Consider the following 20,856-nt stretch of genomic DNA (forward strand, 5'->3'; position numbering starts at 1 on the left):
ATTTTTTTTTTTTTTTAACGTTTATTTATTTTTGAGACAGAGAGCATAAACGGGGGAGGGTCAGAGAGAGGGAGACACAGAATCTGAAACAGGCTCCAGGCTCCGGGCTGTCAGCACAGAGCCCGATGCGGGGCTTGAACTCACGGACCGTAAGATCATGACCTGAGCCGAAGTCAGCCGCTTAACCGACTGAGCCACCCAGGCACCCCAGATGATGTCATGTTTTGAAGGTAAGTGATTCTTTTACCACAGAATTTTATAGGAGATGAGTAGAAAACATTAGTTTTTGTATAATAGGGAAGCTAAGAAAATTAACTATAAAGTTATAAAGCTATGAAGCCTTCATTTTGGTCAAGTAATTCAATCACAGACTTAACCCGATGACAAACCACTTAAAAGTAATCACTTCAGTTTCTGTATGCTCAGAAAAAAAATATATATATACTATTGCTTATCTCACAGGACTCTACTGAATGTTGAGAGCATCACGTATTGAATAAGTCTTTCATACTTCATTTTATAGTGACTGAAAATGATCAAATTTTATTTTTAACAGGCTCACAGACAAGTAACTAGCAAGAATTAATAGTTAACATTTCTTTCAGGTTTTAAATCTACCTGGCATTTAATTGGTAGAGTATGAAATGATTCATTGATTTCCACTGTGTTTATAATGCAGTAAACAACCCCTTTTATAAGAACCTTAACGATACAGCACAAGTCTGATTATTGGTCTTCTCACATCAGCTTATGGCACTTCAGCCACCTCGCGGTAGGAGCAGGCCTTTGCAGCAGAGAAAACATCCTGGCAGCAACTATAACATCTGCCCGAAGAAGCTGACCCATCCCAATCCTCCCCAGGCTATGTGTGCTAAGTGTTGAGTACCTAATAATAATCCACCTCCCTTACATCCTGCTCGGAGAGAGGATGTTATTTTACTCAAAAACTGGAAGACTAAAACAATGAACTTGTAAGAGGCATTGTTATGAGGGCTACAATTCAAGCTATTGTTATCCAACGAGCATCTAAAACATACTGTAGTAACTAGCAGAGAATAACATTTTAAGACTAATAAGGACTAAGGTATTAATTTTACCTGGTAGGTTAATGACTAGAAAAACATTCTGAATTTTCAGGATTTTGTAAGCTGACAAAGGTGACATTTATACCAATGACATGTGCAAATATGAGGTATAATGATTACATTTAGTCACAGAAATACTATTTTACAATGAATGGGACTTGGCTTACATGTACAATGTGGATATCATTTTCCATATAATTCAGAAAGAGTGCTGAAAAGTCACAGAAGTCACTTGAGAAGGAATCCATCCCTCAGTGGGTCATCATTTTCCACTATAAAACTTGCTGTACCTGTATAATGGGCTTGCCCAGATACTTCCACTATAACAGCTTTAAAATCCCCACATTTTGCTTCCTGAGAAAAGATGAAAGGAGTATAATATCAAAATACTGCACTTATGTTGTGTCTGGCCTAAAAGTCACATTCTTGACTTTTATCATTTTAAAGAAAACCTAAGGTTCATCTTGTAGGTCATAGAAGGTTTTTAAGGAGAGAGACATGATCAGATTTGTGTTTTAGAGAAATTAACCTGTAAAATGGAAACAAATCAGAGAGGAAAGCAATTAGAAACCTAGAAACCTCTTCAGAGTAACCTTCATTCATTGATGGACTCTAGAGTCACTAGGGTAGTTTTTAGGGAGGCTGGAGAAGAACATAACAGATACTTTGCAGGTGTAACTGGCGGGCATGAGGACTCACAAATGGGAGGTGAGGAGTATGCATGAGTTAAACACGAGTGTAGTTCCTACTTGGAAGTGAAGCAGATACCCCCATTAACCAAGACGGAATGAGACAGGAAGAGCACATTTAGGAAGGAAGGAAGAACTTTTTGACAAGATGACAAAATGACAGTCTCTGGGACTGTCATTTCCATATGAGTTTGGTGGACAGTTGGGAATATGAGTGTTAGACTCAGGAGAGAGGCAGGCACACGGTGGGCATGGGAGGGATGAAGGTTCAGGAATGGTCATCAGTGGGGTGGTTGGGAGTTGAGGCCTCCAAAGTGGGTAAAATTACCCAGTGGCATCAAAATGCAGATGAGATGAAAAGGAAACTAAGGATGACATGCTGGGGAGCAGAGGAAGCTGAGGCAGGGAAAGAGACTGAGAAGGCACCATCCTAAGAGCTTGGAAGAGCCCAGACAGAGAGGGAAGGCATGTGGTGTGAGTGAAGATATCCTGCCAAGTATGATTACTAACTATAAAGAAAGAACTCCAAATGTTAACTACCGAGTATCTTTATTATTTCTTAATTTTTAAACATGAGAATAACTAACTCTTATGATAAGATGTCAATCATTAGATTAGGACACAGTAGTTTCATTATCTTTTTATAAAGCTGCTATAATAAAAGCCTCATTAAAAATTTGCTTTGTCCAATAGCAATACAGTAGTGCTTAACAGTGCACAGTCTACACAGAGAGGTCCACAGAGTCTGGCTCTGATATCCGTTAACTGTTTGACCTCTGGCAAATTACCTAACCTCTCGAATCCTCTGTTTTATCATCTGTTTAAAAAGGATAATAACAGTACTGACTTGCCAAGATTCTCATGAGGATTAAATGAGATGGTACGTATAAACTGCTTAGCGTGGAAATTAACATATAGTGAAATTAGCTATAGACTTGAAGACAATGTGCATGTCTGCTTTTGCATTCCATCAGCTGGGATGTCACCCATCATATGGCCTCTGGAGAGCTCCACTATACACCCGTGGGGCAATGAAAGTGAAAAGCAAATAATGTCTTTGTATTAATGCATGCTAAGTTTTGACCTTGTGGACACTTAGGAAGGAACTTGGGGGCCCCTAGGGATTCCAAACCACACTTTGAGAACCAATATCCTAGCTGAACAGAAGTTGTTTTTTTTTTTTTAATTTTTTTTTTTTTAACGTTTATTTATTTTTGAGACAGAGAGAGACAGAGCATGAACAGGGGAGAGGCAGAGAGAGAGAGGGAGACACAGAATCAGAAGCAGGCTCCAGGCTCTGAGCCATCGGCCCAGAGCCCGACGCGGGGCTCGAACTCACGGACCGTGAGATCGTGACCTGAGCTGAAGTCGGACGCTTAACTGACTGAGCCACCCAGGCACCCCTGAACAGAAGTTTTTATAGGCCTGATTTAAAAAAAAAAATTTTTTTTTAATGTGTGTTTATTTTTGAGACAGAGCACGAGCAGGGGAGGGGCAGAGAGAGGGAGACAGAGGATCTAAACAGGTTCTCCACGCTGACAGCAGAGACCCCAATATGGGGCCTGAAGTCATGAACTGCGAGACCATGACCTGAGCCGAAGGTGGACACTTAACCGACTGAGCCACCCAGGTGCCCCTAAAATTTTTTTCTGAGAGCTGAGTGAAGAAACTTCCCTAACAGGGAACTCAGGCCTCTTCAGTTTCAAAGGTCACACACTTACAAATAAGAAGCCAAGGGTGTTACTTACCCGGACAGCCTTCCCTGTGAATACTGAGCCAGTTGCACTACTTTTAAAGGCTCTGGTCTGGTTCAGTTCTAGAAGCCCTTTGTGATACTGTAAGGCAATTCGAGCTGTCACTCCTGATCCAGTAGGACTTCTGTCAACCTGTTTCAGAGTAAATGAAGATAAGAGCGTTCACAGTGTTCCAGTTCCACACAATCTGGCTTTTGTGCCAAACATTACAGTTTTAATACCTGTTCATCTGCAAACACACAGATGTTGGTGGTTGGTTCCTCACTGTAAGTGTCTTTTCCATCTGTTAATATAGTTCCATACAGAAAGGAAAGGTCTTCACTCTCAGGATGATTAATTTTAAACTGAAAATAACAACAACAAAAAATTATCATGTAAAATTGTCATGTAAAATTACATGTAAAATAAATATTTTGATTCAAATTTATCTTAATAAGTAATGTAGATGGGGCACTCTTAGGCATAACTTTTCAATCTGTCATTTTTAAAATACTTTTTGGGTCAGGGCAGTAAATGATATCTTTGTCTAGATGAATACAAATAGTTTTATTGGAAGTTACGGTTCTTATCATTCTTTGAGTCCTTTCTAAGGAATTTGTGCTGCAGATAGCCTCTACTAAAGGAACAGTTCTATTTATACACACACACTCCAAATGCTACTCTCTTTGAAATACTGACCCCAGGATGGTTAATCCATAGACTGGCCGTGTTTGCTCAAACAGGAGGAGCTAAGGCAGTCAGTCATAGGCTCACTCTCAGGAGTTTGAAGGGGATAATGTAGAAATATCAGACAATAAACAGCTAGAGCTGAAGTTATTACCATGGGCAGAGACAAGGACCTGGAAGAGAGGCCACGAGCAAGCAAACGTTGTAACAATGCAGAAGCTATTAGGTAAGAGAAATGGTTGGATGAGAAAAAAGATCTACTGTAAAGGATGAAGTCAGTTGGTATTATAAGAAGCAGCAGATACACAGAGAAGCAGGCGCCTGAGTGGTAAAGGATGGTCAGGCCCGAACATGCAATGCTTTCTGTTCTTAGGAGGTCTAGTTGAACTTTTCCTTGGTTTCTCTAATGCCTATTAGATTTCAAACCTGTAGCACCATTACATCACACTATTCACGGGTATGCTCCCCCCACTAGACCCCCGCTCCTTAAAAGTGGGTTTGTTCTTTCTTCGAATCTCTAGCATCTAGCATAGCATAGTCCGACTCAGTAAGTTCTTGGTAAATGTTTGTTAAAAGAATGAATACACCTTTATACACCTTTATAATACAGTGAATATTATACTGTGCTTTAACTAACAGGAATTTAAGTAAAAACTTAAAAAAAATAAATGAAGATGAATTTGTATTAACTTTAGCCCCCACCAAAATGGCCTTTCCCTAAATCTGCATTAGCAGCGTGAATGGTCAACAATTCAGAAAGTAGCTCCAATGCCTGATTTAACACTAACAGATGATGCTATGGTTGGTCATCTCATATGTGATTCTCTCCTATTTTTCTTAGAATCCCTCGTCCCTCAAACGCCACCCCTTGCCACCTTGGTGAGAAGTTAAAGCTTTAATGAGAAGTTCAAAATTACTCCTTTTATTAAGAAAAATAGGTGGTGCCTGGGTAGCTCAGTCAGTTAAGTGCCTGACTCATGATTTTGTCTCAGGTCATGATCTCATAGTTGTGAGATCGAGCCCCGCATCCAGTTCTGTGCTGGGCCTGGAACTTGCTTAGGATTCTCTCTCTCCCTCGACCTCCCCACCTCGTCCCCTCTCCTGTGCAAGCTCTCAAAAAAAAAAAAAAAAAAAAAAGAGGAAACGATGCCTTTTCCTCTTAATTTCATTAAAAAATAAGGTGAAGTTATTTTATGCCAAATTGTAGCTCAAACTATTAGCTATCTGCTTAGTGAAAAGAAAATTGATATAAATTCAGAGCTTCAGAAGGTGCTATGAGAAAATAATTCTAGATACTAGTATTGACAGCCATGGAAAAATGACAATTTAGAACAGGAATACAGTATATATTTTCATCTTAAGTTATAAATTATGTTATTAAAGTCTCAGGTATGTTAAATAGGCCCATAATATTATTAGTATATTAGACACTTTTTCACAAATTATTTTTTTCCTTAGAATAGTAATTCTCATATGCTAAAACATTCAAATACTGTATATGAGTTTTATAGGTCCCAATTTTATTTTATTTTATTTTTTTACAGGTCCCAATTTTAAATGTAAAATGGCAGGCTTATGCTAGAAATGAAAGAATATCCTAGACTTATTTATCATCTAAGCTGATTTTATCAGAATAGTTTTCCCAAGCCAAAACTAGACTGACTTGAGTAGTTATTTAGGTAACTTCTTAGCAATATGGGAGAAATTCACTAATTAGGAATTACTGTTCTCTGTGAAATAAAAGAATGTCTGATCAGATTTAATGAAATCTATTTTGTAAGCTATAACTGACATTATTTTCAAGTTTTGCAGAATGACCACATATAGCAAAGCATATGCATTTCAAGTTAGTGAAATACTATTTGATACATTTTCTATATGTGTAAATAATCACAAATTTACTAGTATGTATATAGTTATTTATTGAACATATATTATAGGTAGGTACTATTCTAAGTCCTTTACATGTATCGAACTTACTTCATTCTTATAACACCCGACGAAGCAGGTATTTCATAATTCCCCTTTTACGACAGGAAGGTTATGTTACTCTTTCAAGGTTACAAAAGTCACAAGTGGCAAAACTAGGACTCCTAGATAGTCTTGCTAGAGAGCCTAAGATTGTAACCAGTACCTTATTCTTAGTACTTCTAATAACCTAAATATATAAATATTTAATTTTCTGTATAGGGACGTAATTTATACTCCCTCCGTGCCACAGAGGAAGGCATTTGTTATGTAAGCAGTGTTTGTACTGACCTGAGCTTTGACTGCTTCCGTCACTGCACTTGCTGCATCCACAAGGTCCCTTGTCTTTGCAGAACAAACATCAAGTCCTACCTTTTCAGCACTAACAAATGCATAAAACGCCCCACCATATGCAATGTCTACCACCATCTTTCCACGACCAGGAACATCCACTAAGAGATCTAAAAAAAATGTGTTTGAAAAGAAGTTTGTTTTTTAGTATTTTGGCAGGAACAGTTCACAGCATTTTTAATATGTGTGTTTTGGTGGAGGGGTGCTTTTTCCTATCATAAAAAGGAATGAAACAAAAATTTATTTTCAAAATAAGCATCAGATAAATATTAGACCTTTAGCTAAGTGCATCTATTTTTTCTATGTCTTTTATTAATTAATTAATTTATTATTTTTATATAGAATTTATTGTTAAATTGGTTTCCAAACAACACCCAGTGCTCATCCCAACAGGTGCCCTCCTCAATGCCCATCATGCACTTTCCCCTCTCCACCGCCCCCCATCAGTTTTTAAGAGTCTTCTTATGGTTTGCCTCCTTCCCTCTCTGTAACATTTTTCCCCCCCTTCCTCCCCCTGGTCTTCTGTTAAGTTTCTCAGGATCCACATATGAGTGAAAACATATGGTATCTATCTTTCTCTGCCTGACTTATTTCACTTAGCATAATACTCTCCAGTTCCATCCATGTTGCTACAAATGGCCAGATTTCATTATTTTTCATTGCCAAGTAGTATTTTATTATATATATAAATCACATCTTCTTTATCCATTCGTCAGTTGATGGACATTTAGGCTCTTTCCACAATTTGGCTGTTGTTGAAAGTGCTGCTATAAACATTGGGGTACAAGTGCCCCTATGCATCATTAAGTGCATCTATTTTTAACTTGATAATGCTTGCATAAGTTTTAGAACATCTAGTGCCATGTTTTTCTTAAATCATGTACACTTACTTTATAACTGCTCTGAGGATCTTTGCTAGGAAACCTTAAAGAGGCAGAGAGAGCAGAAATTCTGGGACATCAACATGTGAAAACTATGAAGGAAAATGTAAGTCCCTTTTCATACTATGAGAAATTGTTTAAAATAGGATTTTGGATCCTATTCACAAACTGGCTTTCTTCAACTGTAATGTCAAAACAAAATGAAAAAAAGAGATTTTTCTATTTAAGTTATATATGCTTATTCTATGTATTTTCATCTCATGATGAAAATCTATGTATTTTCATCTCATGATGAAAATCTATGTATTTTCATCTCATGATGAAAATCTATGTATTTTCATCTCATGAAAGCATCCTGCAAATACTCAGAATAAATCCATTTTAGAATCACTGCTGATGTTTACAGTATCTTTTTGTGTCAGAGTTTTTGAGTATTCTAAGCCCCTGGCATACCCAAAATTTCACCTGAAGGTCAGTTGTTTGAAATCCTAAACTGGTATTTCCAAAGGAATGGAGCTGGATGATATTTGGAGATACTCAAACTGTTTTACCCCTTCTTGCATTTTCCTCTCTTCCTCCTCCCCAGTTCATTCGGCTTGGTGATCACTGCCTTTGGGGGAGGCGTATGTCAGGGGAGAAAGCAGGTTTTATGGAAACCTAAGATCTCAGGGGAGAGAGGTTTGTTGGCAAAGCAGTGTTCTGAAGGGGAAATATTTCTCCTGGTCTCCTCTGGAGTGAGAAAAGAGGCAGCAGGTCCTCAGTGCAAGAGGACCTATGTTGACTTCCCCACAGCATACAGGGAGGCTTCAGGTTGTGATAGAGATAGCAAAAAGGAGGGGAAGCAGGGGCAGGAGCCACACGGACAGGGGTAGATTATGCTTCGCTGGTTAGTTGTGCAGGCTGATGACCAAAAGGCCCTCCTCTCCAAGGCCTTGGCTCTTCTAAGAAAACTTTGCTACACATACAGCAGGAAAGGGGACACCACGTGGAGGGATGAGGCTAGGCAAATCCAACAAGGCAGAGTAGGGTCTCAAAATCAGACATTGTGAAAAATACAATGTTTATTATATTCCTTAGTTTGCACACTGAGTCATACAAAGATACTGGTATGCCTTCAGTTCCAGGCTGCCCACAGACCCCCTTTTAACACATAATGTGTCAAAACAGAGCAAGTTGATAATCAAACATGCCTGTGGAACTTAAAAGCAAACACGAATGAAAAATTTTTTGTTTTTATCTTGATGCTGGTGCAACACAAAAGTCAAACTTAATGAAAAGAGAATGAGGAAGTAGATGGAAATGAAGGACGGCTGGAAAGCTAAGCGTGGCTTTGTTGTCCTCGTGTGTAAAATGGAATTGCTATTCCACCCTGAGAGGATTGTTTTGTGAATTCCATGTAATAATGTGTGGGGAGTGCCTGGCACAAATCAGGAACGTAATAAATGTTGATAGTAAGGTCAAAAGGTTAATTTCTAGTGGGAAGAGGGCTATTAGGGGATGTTTACATTTGCTAATCACCATGTTCTCTCAGTTTCATTTATTTACTTATTCTACAAATATTAATTGACTACCTACTGTTCTAGCACTTAAAAAACCAGTTTTCATTTTAGCTGAAGGGAGTGAAAAAGAACTCAATGGTCCTCTAAGGTGGGTACTGTGGTCATCTTCATTTTGCAGATCATGACTTTGAGGCATTGAATCCCTTTCACAAGGTCATCAAGATGGGGAGGGGCTGAGCAGTGATCTTGAACCCTGTCTACCCTTTTTGTATTTTTCAAAGTAGAGAATTTAGCATATTTTTTTAATGACTCAAAGTGACCATTAGTGCCCACTGATAATTGTATAGTCACACAGTGATGCTCTTGGGAGCTATTGTGCTTATGGATTGGCTGTCCTGCCCCAACCAGCCCCAAATGATGGTGATCTTGCTGCCAGCTGTCATTTCCCACAATTCTAGAGTGCTTCTAATCTGGTGCCGGGGTTGCCTGGGGAGAAACTGGATAGCCAACCTACTTAAACTGCTGAGATTTTTGAGATACAATCTTAAACATCCACCTGTCTGTCTCAAGTGCCCTCCCAATTAGGACGTGATGCCATTCTCTTGTAGAGGGCAAAATGGCATAAATTTCCCCCAGGGGAATTCTTCATCAACCTGTGTGTTTCAACTGCCTGCGGCTGCTCAGACTGGCAAATGCCTGCTCATGCCTGGGCTATTACTGTATCATCCATAATCAGGCTAATCTAGAATCCAAATCCTCAAGAAAGATTAAGATCTAACAGAATGATTTGCATGCACTGAAGACTTAAGGAAAGGAAGCGATAACCCTATTCCTGAATGGACTAAATTAGCTCTCAGCTCACTTCCAGTCATGCCTATTTTGGAGAGATCTCCCTCTTTGTAAGGGTTATAGTTACATACACTCTGTTTTACATGACTAGGCTCTGTGCTAAGGAACCCACCAAAACCTTTTAGAGGCTCAGCACTTGTAGAACTCTAGCAAACCTATACATTCTGCAGCCTTCTGTCTCTAGAAATGTTTTGTTAAATGCTAAGTACCTTGCATACTCTTAATCTTCACCCAAAACTCAATGAGATAACAAATGAAAAAATATGGGCACAGAGAGGTTAGTAATTTGATTAAGGTTGCATAGATAGCTTTAAGGAGTTGTCAGGATTTGGCCCCAGGCAACATCTGTTCCTGTTCTTAAAGAGTAAGAGCAGCAACATCTGTAACTTCCCGATTTGTAAATTGCCTAATTCATTCGTTGTTACTTCTTTTCCAAAGAAGTGGGGAAGGCACTTTGTACAGGTGAGGAAAAGGAGACAGGGTTTAGTAACTTGTCAGGGAGTAATAATGTGTCTCATATGTGTATTCTTAACGAGCCAATGAACCCTGGTACATTGGCTGTTCTTTGCTCTTTCTAACCCTATGAGACTTACCCAACTGTGAAGTCTCTAGGAATGCCTGACAGTGAGGAGTGAGGCGCTGAGTAAGGGAGATATGGAATTCTGTACTCAAGGCTCTCCCAAGACCAAGATGAATAAATCTGCGGGATAATCGAATTGCACACACCGCACAAATCCGCAAGGCTGACGCGCATTTGATTTGGAATTACCTTTTTATTAACTGCAAAGGCATGAGAGTGTGTTAATTGCTATGCGTGGGTTCCAGGCCAGAGAGGCGGTTAGTGGTGTTAGTTGCGTCCCGGAGCTGGGAGGGTGTCGCCGTTTACCTGTGGCCAGCGCGAAGGCCGGGACGCTGTGGAAGCGCACAGGGCCGCGACTGCGGCCGCCCTCGCATTCCACGAAGGCGGCCACCAGCCCGCACGGGCAGTGGATGTTGACGCGGGCCTCGCGGGCAGCGGCCGGGGGCGCGGGGACCAGCCCGAAGTCGACGGCGAAGCGGCCCAGCGCCAGCACTGCGTGGCCGCACATGGAGCTGTAGCCCTCGTTATGCAGGAACAGGACGCCCAGGTGCGCGTCCGGCAACTCGCTAGGCACCAACACAGCCCCGTACATGTCCCGGTGCCCGCGTGGCTCGAACATGAGCCGTCGTCGCAGGTGGTCAAGGTGCTGGCGCATGTAGCGCCGCTTGGCCAGTAGTGTGGGGCCGACCACTTCCGGACACCCCGCCAGCACGATGCGCAAGGGCTCGCCGCCCGTGTGCATGTCCACCACCGACAGCGCCGGTGTCCCCGGGTCGTGCGGCGGCAGCCGCGGCACCGCCAGCGCGCTCTCCATCGCTAGCGTCCAGAAGCTCCACCACGTCACCGCCGGACGCGCTTCCAGCCTCGAGCCCACCCGCGCACTCCGCGCGCGAGAGAGGGTGGACGTACGGCCGCCTCGGGGGCGGGGCCTCAGAGAGGAGACTAGGAAGCGCGAGGGGGCGGGGCTTCGGCGTGTTGGGGCGGGGCGGGGCTTTGGCCTGTTGGGGCGGGGCGGGGCTTCGGCGTGTTGGGGCGGGGCGGGGCTTTGGCGTGGTGGGGCGGGGCGGGGCTTTGGCGTGGTGGGGCGGGGCGGGGCTTCGGCGTGGTGGGGCGGGGCGGGGCTTCGGCATGGTGGGGCGGGGCGGGGCTTCGGCGTGGTGGGGCGGGGCGGAGCTTCGGCGTGATGGGGCGGGGCGGGGCTTCGGCGTGATGGGGCGGGGCGGGGCTTCGGCGTGATGGGGCGGGGCGGGGCTTCGGGTTGGTCGCCCGGGTTACCAGGAGGTGGGGCCGCTTTGGCTGCTGTGGCCCGGATGTCCGGGCGCCGCGAGCCGGGTGGCTGATTTCGGAGCTTCTTCAAGGAAACCTGCAAGCGGCCAATGGGTGAGTGGTCATCGAAGTCCCGTAAAGCGTTTGCCTTAGTCCCTGCTTTTTCCCCTCGCTGGCGCCTCTGGGCTCTGCTCCTGCGGGTGGCCTCCGGGTAGCGGCGCATCCTTGCCCCTTGCTCGCACCGCCCTCGAGCGGGCCCGGGACTCCTCCAGGGGTCGGGACGGTCTCGGCCCCTCTCGGGCTGCAGAGGAGACGTGCCTCTTGGGGGATGCCGGCCGTGTGCCAGGGCAAAGGCCAGGTCTTTGTTGTTCGGGAGGTCACTTCGCTGCCCTTGTTTTAGTTCCTTTGTGTAGCGTTCATGGCTGACTTAAGAATTTAAAGCGCGGGCGTTAGTGCCCAGAAAACATTAAAGGAAGCTGAAGCTAATTGCTGCCTAACTGTTGTCGCCAGCTTCAGCGTCAGACGTTAAGTTTACAGGGCCCTTCACAAAGCGGCAAGACCGTTGCAAAAAAAAAAAAAAAAAAGTCTTAAAATCTTAGCCGTCCTCCAGGAAAGGAGATGGGAGGGGAAATTGAACGGACACGGGGAGCCGCGGTTTTGTTTGATGGGTGATGAGCTGTTGTTGGTTTCAGTCAATCATAGTGGTTTTCAGGCCTTGGATTTGAAATACATACATATGTATTTATAAAACATCTAGGTGCAAAATCCACGTGGAAGAAGCCTCCATTCTTTAATTATGTCTTCTCAAAAAATCTGAAACAATTCATTTTTGTTTGTTAGTAATTTAGGACATAGTGATTACAATTGGTTAAAAAGTGCCAAATAAGGTAAAGAAGACCATGGATTAAAAAAAGTAAGTGTGATAAAAGTGACAACATTAAAGTTGGCAGACTTTTAGTCTGTGCTATTGCTGTTGTTTCTCAGCACAAGGAGAAAAAAGTCAAATCTACTTGAATTTGAAAGGGGAAAGGACATAGTGGACCAAGCAGTCTCTAGAGTGTGAATTCATGAAGAATTTGGGAAATGGTTATTCAAGAATAGTGAAAGGAAGGAAAAATTCTTCTCTACCCTTAGGGTTTTCCAGCTGGGCTAATGATTAAACTCACATGAGACAGATTAACAGGAAAAAAAACAACCTCAGAGTTTTATAACAAGTGTATGGAGAAACAATTATGAAATTGAAACCTAAGAAATGACCAAGGCAGGGAGTTCTTATACGTTTTAGACAAAGAGACAATAAACTTGGAAGGAATTTACGGGTAAAGGAAAACAGAATTTGGGGCCAAGGTAGTAGGTTAGTAAAATAACAAGGTTTACTTCTGCAGCTTTATTATCACTGATAATAAAGGATGTCTTTTTGCTTAGTATAAGGAGGATATTTTTCGTATGGGAGGTTTGTTCCTTGCTTTCAGGAGAGAGGGTCGGAGTGTCCTTGCCCCCGTTGTTTCTTAAGTAACATTTGTTTAAAATAATTGGTATGCCAAAGTAGCACATTTTGGGAACCTGCCCTTGGCCCCTACAATGGTCATAAAATGCTTATTTTCCAAGTTGATTCATACTTGACCACAGGTGTTTAGGATTTACTCCTTAATATATAGTGCAGTATTGGTTTCAGGAGTAGAATTCAGTCATTTATCACTTACATATAACACCTGGTACTCATCATAACAAGTGCCCTCCTTAATGCCCATCACCCACCTCCCCTCCAGAAGCTCTCTGTTCTCTATAATTGAGTCTCTTATGGCTTGTCTCCCTCTCTAGTTTTATCTTATTTTTGCTTCCCTTCCCCTATGTTCATTGGTTGTGTTTCTTAATGTCCACATATGAGTGAAATCATATGGTATTTGTCTTTTTCTGACTGACTGATTTTGCTTCTGGATTTACTCAAGGCTCTAGGTTCTTTGAGGGCAGGGACTCTTGATATGTTGCTCTGTGGATCTTTAGAAGTCCCTAGCCAGGGAATCTGATACTTAATGCATGTTTATTGAATGAATAAGTCAATGAACAAAGGAAATCAGATGTCTCTGATGAAAAAAAACTCCTTTAATAACTTTAATTCCTGTTGATGAGGTCACAGACAATCTGTAGACCCAGAGTTTTTGTTGTTTTGTTTTGTTTTTATAAAGAAGACCTGCTTTTATTTTCCCTAAGCCTTGAGATCAGAGATTCTAAGGTAGTTGTTCCCAAATATTGGGGAGAGGCCCAGTGACAACCTTGATGAGATTTTCACCTGTCCTCGAAAAAAATGACAAAAGTTAGGACAATGTTGTAAGGTTTTCCCTAAAGGTAAATTTATTTATTTTAAAGGCCTGCCCTTTATTTCAAAGTTATGTATTTTCTGCTTTTCTGGTATTAAAATGTGTTCTATTATGAATGAAGGTGATATTTTGTGTGAACGAAAGGTGACGTGTGTGTGCATATGTGCACACTTACTGTTATGGCTGGGCCAAATGTGGGGTGGTGATCGTCTATTAGTTTCCTAATTAAAAAATGGAAATGCAAAAGTCTAGACCATCTCATCAAGGGGGAGTAGCTCTTGGAGCCATTGGGACATACTGGGTTAAGCTTTTTTAAAAAAATTTTTTTAATGTTTATTTTTTACTTTATTTTTGAGAAAGAGACAGCAGGGGAGGGGCAGACAGAGGGAGACACAGAATGTGAAGCACACTCCAGGCTCCAAGCTGTCAACCCAGAGCCAGACGTGGGGCTTGAGCTCACGAACCGCAAGATCATGACCTGAGCTGGAGTCTGACACTTAACTGACTGAGCCACCCTGGTACCCCCCCGCCCCCGCCCCAGCCTTGGGTTAAGCTTTGAATTCTGGGGATGGATCCCACTCGGCTGGCTGAGGGGTCTTAATCATAAGGAATAGCCTTAACATCAAAGTTTCAGTGTAACTTTCTGCATTGTTACAGTGTAAAAGGAGAAAGTTAAGTTTAAAAATAAGTGTATCAAGACTTTTGTCTAATACGTATCATTTTTTAATTCAACTGTGTTGAGGTATTTCTGCTACATGCTTCAGCTGTTATTACTCTTTTTTTTATAATCATAAAAGATGTTACTATACTGGCATTTGTTTTTAAAAAGCTGTCGATATTCAACCAGCATGCCTTGGACTTTACTGTGGGAAGACCCTATTATTTAAAAATGGCTCAACTGAAATATATGGAGAATGTGGGGTAAGTCTTAACATTTAATGTGTTATTTCATTGCTAAAATCTTTTTGCTTTTGAAATAGTTGCATACGTAGAATCTTTTTTTCTTCAGTATACTCATAAATTTATAAAAATATGAGGCATTAATAAAATTCTTATTTGTGTTGTCATATTGTCAACATATTGTCATTTTTGACAGTTGCAGTTAGTATTTTTTTTTAGTATCTTTTAATTTTATAGTAACTTTTACTTGTTATTAATGATATAGTACAGTGACTTAGTTATTAACGATATAATACAGTTAACATTAAAACTCCAGAACTTTTCTTGGCAATTATTTTTATACAGTGTTATTAACTAATCATTTAAGGTTTTAGTAACTTAATAAAAGGAATTTTTTAAGAGTGTTATACAGCTAAAACCAAATACAATATAGATTTAATTTTACTTATGAACTTTCTTATTTCTAAAAGATGTACATGTAAACATGTTTAAACTGAAATGGGATGTCTTTATAGAATGACTTTGGGATATCAGTGTTCTAAAATAATATATGTACATAAAATATTGTTTTTATATTTTGTAGGTGTGTCCAAGAGGACAGAGAACAAATGCACAGAAATATTGTCAGCCTTGCACAGAGTCTCCAGAACTTTATGATTGGCTTTATCTTGGATTTATGGCTATGCTTCCTCTTGTTTTACATTGGTTCTTCATTGAATGGTACTCGGGGAAAAAGAGGTTAGCACTTGCTATGAATGTATCTGGATGGACTGATGTTGGAATAATCATTTAGAAGACCTTATTAAATAATTATGCTTGTGTTATTTTGAAAGTGGAAAAACTGTTTATATTCTGATTACATTTTAAAATTATTTATTTTTATATTCTGATTACTTTTTAAAAAATTATTTAATATAATTTATTGTCAAGTTGGCTAACATACAGTGCATACAGTGTGCTCTTGGTTTGGGGGGTAGGTTCCCATGATTCATCACTTACATACAACACCCATTGCTCATCCCAACAAGTGGCCTCCTCAATGCCCATCACCCATTTTCCCCTCTTCCCTGCCCCTCCCGTCAACCCTCAGTTTGTTCTCTGTATTCTGATTACTGTTGACTCTGGCAAGAAAACTTAATGATAGGGCATGACTCAGTAATTATCTAGGGAGGTATCCTTTGTTTTAATGTTTAAATGATATTGAAGTAATACTTTTTTCATTTCTCAATTACAATCTTTATGGATTTTCTACAAAGAATTGGTCATGATTACAAACTGCGTATTGTAGAATACTTTGTGATTTAATTTAATCCTAGTAATCTAAAATGTAGTTAAAATGATATAACTGCCACCTAATTATGAAAACTCCTACTAAAACATTAAATCAACAGACATTTATGGAGCACTGTGTTTTACGTTTAGATCAAGGGAAGAGGTACAGAAATAATTGATGTGGTTTATAGTCATAATCTTTAGAGAAGACAAATGTGTATACAACTAGTTATAATGTGATTCCGTCTTAAAAGTGTATAAACAAAAAATGTATAAAAGCGTTAGAACAAGATGCTCTGGAATCACAAAGAGTAGAAGAGAGAAATTGTGCCTGGTGAGGTCTGAAAGACTTCAGGAAAACATTTTGGGTAGGGGAAGTAGCATGAGCAGTGGCACGGAGGGGTGAAATACGTGCCATGTTGTGGGTGGGACTGGAAGTGGTTTGGGGTGGTCTGAGTGCGGATTGCACATGAAAGAAAGGTCATAAACAGGAGAGTGGGAAAGTAGGTTGAGGCTAGAATGTGAAGATTCTTTTTTTTTTTTTTTTAATTTTTTTTTTTTTTAACGTTTATTTATTTTTGGGACAGAGAGAGACAGAGCATGAACGGGGGAGGGGCAGAGAGAGAGGGAGACACAGAATCGGAAGCAGGCTCCAGGCTCTGAGCCATCGGCCCAGAGCCTGATGTGGGGCTCGAACTCACGGACCGGGCTCGAACTCACGGACCGCGAGATCGTGACCTGAGCTGAAGTCGGGCGCTTAACCGACTGAGCCACCCAGGCGCCCCTAGAATGTGAAGATTCTTGATGAGGATGTGGACTCGGTCTTACTGGGAATGAGGAGCCCAATTAGTACATTTCAGCCCTACTGATTTTTAGTTGCTCTAAATTCTTGGCATCTTTCCTTCCCCATTCATCAGCTTTTCTCTGCCTCAAATACTCTCTTCCCTATGACTGCACCTTTTTACCTAGCTGCCTTTTTCCCTTCAGATTTCAGTTTAAATTACACCTAGTCATAGAAGCCCTCCCTTCCTCAATCTGCCCCCTCCCTTATTTTTCTTTTTTAATAGCACTCTTCATTTTGTTGTTTTTGTTTTGTATTTAGCGCTCAGTACAATTTATGGTTGTGTTTGTCTCCTCCGGTCTCTGACTAGAAGTCCAGAGGGCAGTGGCAATCTCTTGTTCGCCATGGCATTTCCAGAGATCAGCTCAGCAGCTGTCTCATGACAGGTGCTCATTTAGTATTTGCTGCGTGGATGATTTATGGGTAAAAGTTTTGGTTTAGAGAAGTAACATCACTGGCTGTATATTTATTTTAGGAAGGTAACTTCTATAGAGGGTAGATTAGAGGTGAGGCTGTTTCCAAAAAGTAGGGATAGCCAGACTCCAGTACTGTTGAGTGGGAATGGAATGAATGGTCCAGTGGAAATAGAATTAATAGTTTTCTGGATCCCTCCTAATAAATCCAGGGTGATTATTTATATATTTGGAAAAGCATTCATTCTTTTTCCGATGGCTGTGTAAAAGGTTTTTGAAAAAATAGCTCTCATCTTGCTTTTAATTTCTGTTATAGAACGTTGAGAGATGAGGGTGAGAAAGGAGACGGGATCAACCGAAAGCTGAAATGGAATGATTGCTCAGCTAGTTGGCTGGAACTTCTTAGCCACAAACACGGAAGAGAGGGTGTAGAGAGGGTGGAAGAGAGGGTGTAGAGATGCACCTCACCAAATGTATTTGAATTGAAACAGCACGTATGTTTAGAGGGAGAGTCATGGAGCAGAGGGTGGGGTTTGGTTTGAGGGTAGAGCGGAGGAGTGATTAGTGCTTGGGGAAGAAAGGAGGTGGGTTTAAAAAGGAATTCACATAACTTGGGTGTGCTTTGCCGGAAAGGAAATAGGCTGCAAAGAACACAAGAGCCATGTCTTGCATTGTCCTGAGATGTTGCCCTCAGGAAAGGAAGCAGAGGCCCAGCTGTGTGAGGCTAGACCTTTTATTCATTGTCATTTCTTTAAGTAAAGAGCCTATTTGGATATTCTTTTTCTTAATTCCACCTACCCCCATGAAACTTTAATATCATAGATAAACTGTTTATTTATGTCATGTATGCATATATGTGCTTTATATATATAACAAATGTAAGATTATTTTATCCCCAAGACCTGACTCTTGACCTCTTAGGTGTGAAGTCACCCATTGAGAATGCATAGGCCAGACTCTCCTAGCAGCTTTCCTTTGTGGTAACCTTGTTTTCCCCAGAGTTTAGTATTAAATTTATTTTTCTTTAAGGCCAGAGCAAAGATCAGCAGAATTGCATATTTTTATGTAGTACAGTCAGAAGTTGTGCTCCTTATGTAATTTTTTATAGAATTTGTAACTTTTAGAATGTATTCATTCAGCATCTCTATGGATGTTTTCAATGTGCCCAATGATAGGCTGGGTTGTGAGATTCTGAGATGACTAAAATGCAGATGCTCATAGTCCAGTGGATGAGATAGACAAGCCAGGACAGTTTTTGTGAGTTTGTGTAATGGAGATATGTGCACAGTTTTAAGGTCAGCATGAAGAAGGAAGAAGTTAATTTTGATTCTGAGAATAGGGTGGTGTCACACAAGAAAAAACTGACTTCAAGCTGGACTTTGAAAAGTGAGTAGTTTTTGATAGAGAAATTGAAGAAAGAGTCTATCACACAGCAGGAAAAACATATGCAAAAGGATAGAGGCAAGAAAGAGCACAGTATAATCAAGAAATGAGAGGTGAGGATCCTGTGAAAAAGTAGGGACTAAATGAGACCAGGACATAAAGAGATGTGGGGCTTCAGGAGTCCTAGGAAATATAAGACCTGGGAATAATGCCAGAGCTGATCTTGAAGGATACACAGCTTGCCAGACAGGTGAGTGAAGCCTGCCCAGATGTGTGGAGGCTTGAGGAAAAAGGCATGTAGCATGGCCAGGAGGTGTGGAAGATAATGCTGGTAAAGAGTATTTTTCCTGAAAGACAGATGGGACTCCTTGAATAGTCTAATAAGGGGAGTTTTAGAATCAGATTTCATTTTGTAAAGATCATGTGGTTGGCTGCAGAAAGATTGAAAGGGAGCATGATGGGAAGAAGTTACTAAATGATAGCAAGTTGGGGGGCTCAGTTGGTTATGCATCCAACCCTTGATTTCGGCTCAGGTCATGGTCTCACAGTGTGTGAGATCGAGCTCTGCATCAGGCTTGCTATCCGCATGGAGCTTGCTTGGTATTCTCTCCTTTTGTCTCTGCCTCTCCCTAACTTGTGCACACTTTCTCTCTTCCTCTCAAAATAAATAAACATTAAAAAATAAAGTAATAGCAAGAAATGATGAGATTGGGATGTTGCCTCTAAAAATACGAATTCTATAAGGAAGCAAAATATGGGATTATATAAAATGAAATTGTAGATGTTTACGTATTCATTGTTTCCCTATGTGTAAAATCACGTAGGAGTTCAGCTTCCAACAATATGGAGTAATAAGGGGCTCCAGGTGACCCTTCTGCAGGAAATAACTAAAATTTGAAAAAGGTGTACTATTCAAGACATTGCTGGTCTCACTGGAAGCAGGGGAGATCTCCAAGAATTCTTTTAGAAAACAAACCAACCCATTCTAAGCGGGGGCCAGAGTAACAAAGCTGACTGAAAGGATGGGAGAGCTGCCTGAGATTAACTGCTGATAGCTGCAGATACTGAATCTGAGGTAGCCAGTGCTAAGCCTAGACTCTCAAGAGGCTGAAGCCCAGTAGTGACGGGCATGCTTCTGGCAAAAACAGCAAATCCTCTTTGCTAGGAATCTTCCCCATTCTCAGTTTAGGTCCATAAGATTCTTGTTCATTACTATCTATTAATGACCTCGTATTGCATGGTAAACAAATAAGCTTTATGCCTGAGAGTTGGTAGACATAACAAACAATATAGTTATGCTTCCAAAGGACTGCAGATAATGGACTTAGGACTATACAGTATAAAACTGCTATCTTTACAGTGTTAAAGAAATAAAGGATGCAGTGCCAAAGATCTCCAAGAGTCAACAAGAGATTGTTGGGAATGAATAAACAGATTTGTTTTAAAAACAAAAGGAACTTCTAGAAATGAAATTTGAAAAATGATAGGTCGATCAGTTGAAGATAGAATTAGTGAATTAGAAAATTGATATGTCTAAAGGAATAACAATATAGTGCTGAAAGAAAAGGATATAGAAAATATGAAACATATTAAGAGAAATGGAGCATAGAATGAGAAGCTATAACATATGTCTGTAATACCTGACGGGAATCCACCTAGGCTCAATTAAACATTCAGACTTAATGTTTTGAGGGCATACCAAGCAAGCACCAGTGGACCCAGAAGGAACAGCTTGCCCCCAGGGCAGTGTCAGCTTTTGAAGCAATTGAGCTCAGCTGTAGGAAGTTAAAATCCACATCGAGTGGTTGTAGGAGTCCAAGCTTAAAGTATTATGCCTTAAAGGAGCAAGTCTTTCTGTAACATGACCATAAGTATGGTTTCCAGAGTCCTGTAAGGGACATCCCAATTATGGGAATTGCTAAACTCAAGAGAGCCAGACTGTGGTGTCCCCATCATGTATTTATTGCTCATTTATAGTTCTCTCCAGTTCAGATGTAGTTTGCCAGTGAAGAGGTTGTGTGTATCCTAAGTAATGTAACCTAGCAGTAAAGTTGACATTCTACCTTTATCAGGCTTCCAGGGGAACAGAGGTAGAGTTAAGTGAAGGTCAGTCTTGTGTACAGGGGAGAAAAGGTTTTATT

General features: G+C 40.9%; 2 protein-coding genes across 3 annotated transcripts in view; one reads left to right on the plus strand and one right to left on the minus strand.

The window, feature by feature from the left end:
- Positions 1 to 399: 399 nt before the first annotated feature.
- On the minus strand, positions 400 to 11,228 carry L3HYPDH (trans-L-3-hydroxyproline dehydratase). Its single transcript, XM_042943386.1, has 5 exons — positions 10,629 to 11,228; positions 6,454 to 6,623; positions 3,750 to 3,872; positions 3,523 to 3,660; positions 400 to 1,439 (listed from the first exon to the last, which is right to left on the minus strand). Exons 1-5 carry the CDS (start codon positions 11,134 to 11,136, stop codon positions 1,314 to 1,316), a joined length of 1,065 nt encoding a protein of 354 aa, XP_042799320.1. The 5' UTR covers positions 11,137 to 11,228; the 3' UTR covers positions 400 to 1,313.
- Positions 11,229 to 11,613: 385 nt separating this feature from the next.
- LOC122222774 (JNK1/MAPK8 associated membrane protein) overlaps positions 11,614 to 20,856 on the plus strand; it is a 29,513-nt gene continuing 20,270 nt past the window's right edge. The window contains exons 1-3 of one of the 2 annotated variants that reach the window (XM_042943387.1): positions 11,614 to 11,702; positions 14,736 to 14,827; positions 15,390 to 15,544. In XM_042943387.1, coding sequence (XP_042799321.1) covers positions 11,699 to 11,702; positions 14,736 to 14,827; positions 15,390 to 15,544 — 251 coding nt within the window. In that variant the 5' untranslated portion in view covers positions 11,614 to 11,698. The remainder of the gene's footprint in view (positions 11,703 to 14,735; positions 14,828 to 15,389; positions 15,545 to 20,856) is intronic. The other variant, XM_042943388.1, reaches the window with a different exon arrangement.

Source organism: Panthera leo, chromosome B3 (genome assembly GCF_018350215.1).
Source record: "Panthera leo isolate Ple1 chromosome B3, P.leo_Ple1_pat1.1, whole genome shotgun sequence".
Classification (NCBI taxonomy): domain Eukaryota; kingdom Metazoa; phylum Chordata; class Mammalia; order Carnivora; family Felidae; genus Panthera; species Panthera leo.